This window comes from Panthera uncia (assembly GCF_023721935.1).
Source record: "Panthera uncia isolate 11264 chromosome E2 unlocalized genomic scaffold, Puncia_PCG_1.0 HiC_scaffold_20, whole genome shotgun sequence".
Classification (NCBI taxonomy): domain Eukaryota; kingdom Metazoa; phylum Chordata; class Mammalia; order Carnivora; family Felidae; genus Panthera; species Panthera uncia.
Genome location: NW_026057589.1, coordinates 23812101 through 23820686, shown reverse-complemented (window position 1 = coordinate 23820686; position 8586 = coordinate 23812101). Strand labels below are relative to the sequence as shown.

General features: G+C 54.8%; 1 protein-coding gene across 1 annotated transcript in view; it reads left to right on the top strand.

Annotated features, from left to right (window-relative positions):
- The first annotated feature begins 56 nt into the window (after positions 1–56).
- Positions 57–8586, top strand: part of ZCCHC14 (zinc finger CCHC-type containing 14) — a 57671-nt gene continuing 49141 nt past the window's right edge. The window contains 1 exon segment of the mRNA XM_049622631.1: positions 57–638. Within this exon segment, the coding sequence (XP_049478588.1) occupies positions 66–638 (573 nt within the window). The 5' untranslated portion in view covers positions 57–65.

Genomic DNA, 8586 nt, shown 5'->3' with positions numbered 1-8586 from the left:
GCCCGCGCCGCGCCGCGCCCCGGGGCCGGGGGCCGCCGGCCGGGGCCGGGGGCGCGGGCGGCAGCATGGTGGAGAAGCGCTGCCCGCTGCAGAGGGACGGCGTGTACCGCTGGTTCTCGGAGCTGCCGTCGCCGCAGCGCGTGGAGTTCCTGTGCGGCCTGCTGGACCTGTGCATCCCGCTCGAGCTGCGCTTCCTCGGCTCGTGCCTCGAGGACCTGGCCCGCAAGGACTACCACTCGCTGCGCGACTCGGAGATCAAGGCCAACAACCCGGCCGACCTGGGCAGCCTCACCAACCTGACGGACGAGGTGGTGCGCAGCAAGCTCCTGGTGTCGCTGGCGCTGCTGGGCTCGGAGCAGCGCGAGGCGGCGGGCGTGCTGTACCGCACGCTCACGCACATCGACTCCATCATCCACAACTACGGGCTGCAGCTCAACGAGGGCCGCACGGGCGATGAGTTCCTGCTGCTCTTCACCATGGCCTCCAACCACCCGGCCTTCAGCTTCCACCAGAAGCAGGTGCTGCGCCAGGAGCTCACGCAGATCCAGAGCAGCCTGAGCGGCGGCGGTGGCGGCGGCGGCGGCGGCGGGGGCCACGGCGGCAAGAGCGCGCTGCCCACCTGCCCGGCCTGCCACAAGGTGCGCGCCCTCAGCCTCTCCCCACCCCCAGTACCCCCCTCCCCCAGGGCCCCTCGTGGGCGGTCGCACCCGCCTGGCGCGCAGAGGTCGCCGGGGAGCCCCCTGGGTTGCGGGCCGGCGTGTGCGGTCGGAGTTCGCGGCCCCTTTGTGCCTTTCTCTCGCGTCTGCGGCTGGACACGCGAGAGCGCTTTTGTCCCCTTCATCGTTCCCTTGGGCGACAGGAGTTATACCTTGTGTCGCCTTGGTTTCTCCAAAATCTGGTGTTTATTAGCAGGAAAGGAAGCCGCGGTCGAGGGGGAGATGGGCGCGCTGCGGGGAGTCCCTGCGGCCTAGGTGTCCTTTCCCCGGTGGGGTGGTGGCTGTCCCGCGGGGCCTCGGACGCCTGCGAGCCGGCTGTTTCCTGGAGGTCCGCCTGCCTTTGTCGGGGCAGATCTGCCCGAGTCCCAGGGTGTTGGTCTCCTAAGGAATGTGAGGTTAACGTCTCCGTCTCCGAGCTAAGCAGGAAGGGCATCGTGGTCATTCCCTCAGAAACGTGAACTTTCCTCTACATGTTTCAAAACTATGTAAACACCAAGCGTTCGGGGCTCCAGCTCCTTTTTCCCAGCCCCCTGGGACCCAGTGCCAAAGCGGTGCAGAGAGAGGAAGGGTTTCTCTGTGACCCAGGGTGGCGTGTGTGGCTATCACCCTGGGCCTCTCCCTGGAGAGGTTGCTGTCGGCTCGAGTGCTGCCCGGTGCCCTCTGCACGGGGTCTGAGCTGTTTTCACCTGACACTCCTGTGCTCTCTGCTCTGCTGGTGGTGGTGTTCAGCTGTCTCTCCAACCCCGGATTGTGGCTTATTTTTCTTCCGTGTTTTTCTCTAAGATGTGGTTGTGGTGCCTCCGTTGGCTTTAATCTAAGTCTTATCTGTTTTTGGTGGCGTTGATCTGAGGCTGTGGTTTTTTTCCTAAATGTGTGTTCAAGTGACTCTGAATCGCATGATGTGCACTGGGCAGGAAAACGGTGTTTCAGCTACAACAAAGGGAAAGCGCTGTGGTCGTCCGTAGGGGGCTCGGTAGGCTCTTGGGGTGCCAGTGGCATGCCACCCGTTTGTGGGATTTCAGTCCCTTGTGGTCAGTTCCACATGCTGTTGCCTTCTCTTTGGGTGCGGTGCGCCAGCGTCTGGGGCTGTTTGTCCAGGCGTATTCAGCTCTTGAAGGGGATTCTTTTGTGTGTGCAGACTCATCACTTGTCAGAAGCGGAAGATGGCGATGATGGTTTTGGTGGGGCAGGCGCTAGCCCTGGAATGAAAATACGCTCTCGAAGAGAGCCTTTCTGTCTGGTGAGAAACTCCTCTGATGACATGAAGGGCTAGTCCGCCCCCACCCCTGCCCACACACGGCCAGCTGGCCAGCTGTGTGACCTTGGCCAGAACCCTCCCTCCTCCTGGTGTTTCCCTGCTGGAGTAGAGGTAGCTTACCTGCCTCCCTGGCTTGTCGGGGGGCTACGTGAGGTCACACTTGACGTGCCCACAGCATGTGCAGGGAGTGCAGACTTAAGCCAGGCACGCTGTTATGGAGTAAAATACTTCTGTCTTGTGTTTTGTTTTGTTTTGTTTTGTTTTTAACGTTTATTTATTTTGAGAGAGAGAGAATCCAGGCAGGCTCTGCACTGTCAGCGCAGGGCTCAGTGCACGGCTTGAACTCACGAACCATGAGATCGTGGCCTGAGCCAAAATCAAGAGTCAGACCCTTAACCCCCTGAGCCACCCAGGCGCCCCAAGTTTGAGTTTGAGTTCATGTTTTCTAAATTATTTTTAAGTAGTTGCTTGGAGCTTTGATCCATGGGAAATTGATCAATAATGAGGTTATGGTGAGTAACCTTAGGGCTGTTGCTTTCACATTTCAGAACAACCACGGTGCCTCGTTTTCCCCACCTGCCCTGTGTCACTGCTAAACTAATTTCAAGCACGTTCATCTAACTTTCTGTTAAAGTTAAGGCCCGAGGCACCCCTTGCTGCTTGGAGTCGGCCTCTGTGGTGAAATGGAACATTTGAGCGTTTTGCCTTCTTGGGGTGTCTGAATCTAACATTTTCTGTCGTCCCGGGAAAGCAGCCCTGGTAAGGCCCCACCTGCCTTTCTTTTGTCAGCGGTTGTATTTTGCTCTGAACTCTTTCGAAAGAAAGACGTGGGTTTGGTTTTTTCTTTACCTTCTGTAAAGTAGCAGTTCTTATAAGTATGTCTTCTGATACAGTCACCGTGTTGTTGAACAGCCCTCACTGCTCGGAGGACAAGCAGAAGGCGCTTAAGAGTGTGAGTGAGGTAAAATCGACATGTTCACATTCGGGAAGGAAGGGCAAAGCCGGCGGCAGACTGCGGTAGCTTTGCGTGCCCAGTGGCCGACGGGTGCCATGGGGGTGCTGGTCTGCGGTTCCTCCTGAGCTGGTGCTGGGGGTCGGCGGGACTCACATTCTCTTCCTGTTTAAGTGTGAAGCCATGGTTGTGGGAAAAGTTTAATTTTACCCTTCGCAGTCTTTCCTTTACATAAAATGATAATGTGTTATGGTATATGCTTATTTTTTTCAAGTAACAGCTTTTTGAGATTTAATTTAAAAATCATACAACGTCACTGCTTCGAAGTGTACGCTTAAGAATAGTTTTTAATACACTTACGCAGTCGTGCACCCATTGCCGCTCTCTGCTTCCGGAACGGTTTCATCACCTCCCGAAGGAGCCCCGCACCTTTGTCGGCAGTCCCTGCCCCCCCCCCCCCCGCCCCCCCTGCTCCTGCTCCTCTGCTTGGGCGGCCTGTGCTTGTCCCGGCCGTGTCGTACGAACACAGTCCTCCAATGTGTGGCCTTCTGTGGCGGGCCTCCTTCACTTAGCACCACTTCTCAGAGTTTATTCCTATTGAAGCATGTGTCCGTGCCTCACTGCTTTTTCAGGGTTGAATACTATCCGTTTGTGGATAGACCCGTTTTGTTTATCTGCTCATCGGTTGATGGGCACTTGGATGGTTGCACGTGCTCATTCTTAGATTTTGTTTCCTCGGGGCTAATAGGCTCTTGTTTTAATCCCTTACACCTGACGCTTCACGAGTCGTCTCTGAAGCACTGTCCACCTGTGGCTGTCCCGAGGGACCTCGCTGTCTCCATCCGAGCCCGCCCGGTGGGTGCTAGGCACCTTGCGTGGCGCCCCTCTTGGGAGCCGCTGTTGAAGGTGGCTGAGAACCCGCTGCCCCGAGCTCCGGGCCCGGTGCTGTCGGGCCAGTGTGGTGGTCCAGAGCCGGCGGGAGCCTCCCCTCTAGCCGGACCGGGCGGGGGAAAGCTGCCTCCCCGCCCTGGTGTTTCGGAATCCTCCTGGCGAAGATCACAGCCAGACGACTTGCGTGACGTTGAGATTTCCAGCGGGTGCCGAGCCTTGTCGGCGTGCTCGGTGCGGGAGTGCGGTGGTGGTCTTCCTTCGGGTGTGTGTCCTGGGGTTTGCACCCAAGAGCGCTAGGGGAGGCACGGTGGACACCGGCTGCACGCGAATACTGCTCGTAACGTCTCGCCTCAGGCAGGCACCAGCTGGCTGTGTTTCATCGCTTCCCTAAACTGCTGAAAATCGTTGTAGTTCAGAGCTGGAGCATTGGTAGTTGGTGCCCCGGTTACCTTGTGAGGTGTGAGTGGCCGCCTCCGGTCCCTCTAACCTGACGCTCTGCCCGCTGTAGGGGATCTGGCATTCCACGGGAAGGGAGTGAGTCTGTCCAGAGCAGCTGCTCTTATCCCCGATGTTAAGGAGGAGCCGTGACCGGAAGGCACAGCGGTGGCTCCAGTTCTGCACTTGGCTCCGGGCGCTGATGGGGGCCTGAGCCCCGCATCTGAGCTCAGTCTGGCCGCCTGCACCGCTTCGTCTGTTACTTCGTGTTTGGCCAGCTCTCAGAGGCCCGAGGACTGCCTTCTTTTTCCAGTGAGGCGCACGCGACGGTCATCGAGACATCCTGGGAGGCAGCTTTACTTTGTGGCGGTGGTGTAGTTACTCATTGAAAACGCGCATCCGACCACATCTGCTTGGAGCTGCCGTGGTCCCGCCGTTGTGCGGTAGGGTGACCCGAACCGCGGGGCCTTTGGTTACTGTCCTTCGACCGCTCCCCGCCCCATGTCGGGGCTGTTGACTGTCAACTGGCATGTGCACAAGTTCATGCTCCCTGCGTCCAGCTCCACAAACCTTAGTGCTGCCGCTGTAGTTGGTGTGGAGTTTGGTTTGCGTTTGTAATGAGTAATGTGGAGGTACTTACATGCGCTACAGCACGGTTACAGGCACTCGTCGGCATTTGCCTTATTTCTGCGGTTTTGGAAGTTCACTGGTTACTTGGGCCTCATTTTACCCATTTCTGATTTTCTCTTCAGTCCTGCGTATTTCATCCCCCCTCCTTTTGGACTGAGGACGTTTTGGATTAATCTATTTTTTTCCTACCAAGCAGGTTGTAGGAGTCTTACATTTTTAAAGGCAAGCTAGTAGAAGGTACGTTTTTGTTTGTTTGTTAAATTGGTGGCTGCCGACCTCCCAGAGACTGTAACTCAAAATTTCTCTGATGTCTCGGGAGAATAGTTTATTTGAGTATTGTTTTTCTGCCTTGGATGGATTACCTTTCAGAAGAAAGATCCTTGGGACGTTTCTCTTTTTTTGAGAAACCACCTTTCAGGACACCAGTTCTCTCATTAGTTTACGAGCCGCCTGACGAGTTTACAGATCGTCGAGGGTTTCTGATTCCCGACGCCAGCCTGCTGCAGGCAGTGCAGACGGCAAGGGCGACTCCCCCCCAGTCCCCACGAGGTCTTGTGTGTGGAGAGACCCGTCGTGTCGCAGAGCTACTTCCTGTCACAGTGAAAAAGCGTAATCAAGAGCTTCATAAAATAGGTTAGTTCTTTTTTTTATTACGGCTGGAGTTGATTCAGCCACTCTCTTGAATGGATGGTATAAAATAGGCTAATTCTCAAGCAGTTTGTTTTGTTCTGAGTTACAAGGCCTGAGGTGGTCTAGAGTGAAGACAAAGGCAGACCGAATGTCTTTCGTATGATTGATGCTCTGGCAGCCGCTCCGATCTGTGATCAGGCCGTACGGGGTGGGCCTCGGCCTGCCAGTGCGGCCCCCAGGAGAAGCGCAGGCCTGTGGCCCTGGCTCTAAACGAGGGGGGGGGGGGCACTCGGGTGTCAGAGACCCTTCGGACTAAGCATCTCGCCTGTAAGCGTGTTTGGGGTTTCAGGTGGGTGTCTCGGGTGCAGAGAAAAATCACGAGCCCCCAAAATGTCTCATGTGCGCCCTTACCGTTCCTTACTTTTCCTTCGGGTCCTGAGGCAGAGCGCCTCTCTCCGTCACAGGCCCTCTCACGGGCTCGTCCCTCAGTCTCTGCTGTGGTCACATCTTTCTGTTTCGTCCGGGAGGGTGTTAGCTCAGGTGTCTGAACTTTGTCCTTTCCTGCCCTTCCCGCTTCCCCCCAAGTCCCCCGCCTCGGTCTTTGACCTCCTCTGTTTCTCCACTCGGCACATCAGTGTTGTCATGGGCCTCTTACCTGTCTTGGAAACAGCAAAACCCCTTCCTTCCACGTTGTCCACTGTCTGTCCCTTCGTTAGCAAGTCCTCCCGCAGCCAACCTCGTTCCTACTTGCCGGGAGTGTCCGTTTTTAACGACTTGCTGTGTATCCTTCTGACGTTTTAACACACTTGTAAACACATGCACATTTTTCTGAAACCTCCTATGCGCACATCTACAGACAGGATCTTCCCCCAGGTGCTGCACCTTGCCCGGCCCCCCAGACGATACAGACTGGAGCCAGCTCACCTTCCGCTGCCACCTCGGCCTCCTGGAACCTGGCTTTTGCCTCCATCCTTTTTGGCGAAATCTAGTTTTATTAAAGGGAACTCCATAAACTGTTAAAAAAATTTAAATAGAACACAAAACCAGAGGTGCAAACTGAAAAGACAAAAGTGAAACATCTCCCTCCTCCTCCACACATGGGAGAAGGACACACAGGACATTTCGAGGTGTGGGCCGCCTTCTCTCCTTTACCTGCGTGTTGATACTTGTTATTTCGCACGTAAAAAAAACGAGATTTCTTACCTTTTTCCTAGCATCCATTCTGTCTCTCTCTTCGTTCCTTGTAGAAACTTCCAGAGGAACTTGCCGTGTATTTACAAGTAGGTAACTGGTGCCTTGCTCTGCACACAGGTCTGTGCCTTGCTTTCTTCCCCCTGGCAGCTGTTCTGGACATGCAGTCCACATCAGGCCACGGAGCGTCTTCGTTCTGGTTTCGTGGGTCCCCAGGGAGGGCATTTGGTTCCCATGTCACTATTATAAACAATCCAGTCGTTTACATACTACACATGACACGTGTGCGGCCCTTCATGTTTGGATGCGTGTGTACCCGGGGGCTAGAAACCTGGAAACGGGACTGCTGGTAGGCCACGGGGTGTGTGCCTCTGTGTGAGTGCAGGCAACTGCCCCAGTCCGTCTTCTGGAACCCGGGGTGGCATGTGTGAGCGTCTGTTTGCACACCTCCCGGCGGCAGAGGGGGCGGGGGTCGTGGCTGGGGGGCAGCATCTCTGAGGGTGGGGTGGGTTTGTTCTCATGGGTGAGCCCCCTCGTGGGTGAGGTGGAACATTAAAAAACATCTTTTTTTTAATGTTTATTTTTGAGAGAGACAGAGCTGGGCAGAGCGTGAGCAGGGGAGGGGCAGAGAGAGAGGGAGACAGACTGTGAAGCAGGCTTCAGGCTCTGCAGGGACAGCTCAGAGCCTGTCTCTCCCCCACCCCTGCCCCCACTCCTCCTCCGCTCCCTCTTTGTCTCTCTTAAAATAAATAAACTTTTAAAAAAACGAGCATTTTATTTTTGGCAAGCTTTCCATATCCTTTGCCCTTTTCTGCCGAGTTGTTGATCTTTATTGTTAGGAGCTCTTTAAGTTTCAAGGAAGTTGTCCTTTTGTCTTTAGTAGAAGTGGCAAGTATTTGTTTTCCTGGGGTTTTTTTCTTGCCTGTTGACTTTGCCATGCAGTTTCTTTTTAGCGCTCTTGTTATCAATCTTGTGTGGCGACTGGGCTTTGTGTCATCATTAGAAATGCTTTATACTTTCTGCATTGTACACATCATCACGCCCGCGATGGGTTACGGCCGTGCGCCTGTGATGCCGTGTGCCTTCCCTCTGGTGCCTCCTGGTAGAACTCGCGTGGTTTCTCCTCTTACATTTAACAGAGCCATCTGGAATTTATTTGGGGTAAGGTACGGAGCTGGTTTTACACTTTCCAGATGAAAACCCAGTTGCCCCAGTGCCATTTGTTGAATGATGCCATCATGCTGCCCTCCCCATGTATATGTGGGGTGACTTCTAAACTGTGTGTATTCAGTTTCATTGATGTCTTTATCTGGACGGCCTCTTATTTGAAGGATTCGCTGCATGCTTTTCAGTCCTTATCTTTCTTATCTTCCGGGGGAGGGTGCTTCCTTTTTTTTTTTTTTTTTTTTTAAGGCAAATATGGTTGTGGAGGTGCTTCCCTTGGATGCTGGCTTAAAGGCTCCTGGGCTGGCTGAGCATCCTGCTGAGAATCTCCGCCTCCATTCATTCTCGCAGTGCACTCCCTTCTTCCTGCTTCTCTCAGTGTTTTCAGTCTCTCGGCTTTCCTGCCCTTTTGATGATGGTATTCTCACTGATGAATTCAAAATCTGCATGCCCAGCTAGATCTGAGCTCCAGCTGGAGGTCCCAGGTAGCTCCGTATGCCCAAAGGTAAGCTCCCTCTAACTGTCCTTGACTGCCTCACCCCGGCCCTGATACCCCCAGCCAGAAGTCCATGCCTCTCCTGTCGTTGGCCTTCTCTGGTCTCCCTCCAGTCAGTGACCAAGTCCTCAGCATCCTCGTGGGTTTCTGCTCTGTTGACACTGCCGTCCAAGTCAGTGTTTGCCCTGCCTGTCTGTCCCTCTCCCTCTCTTTCTTCCCGCCG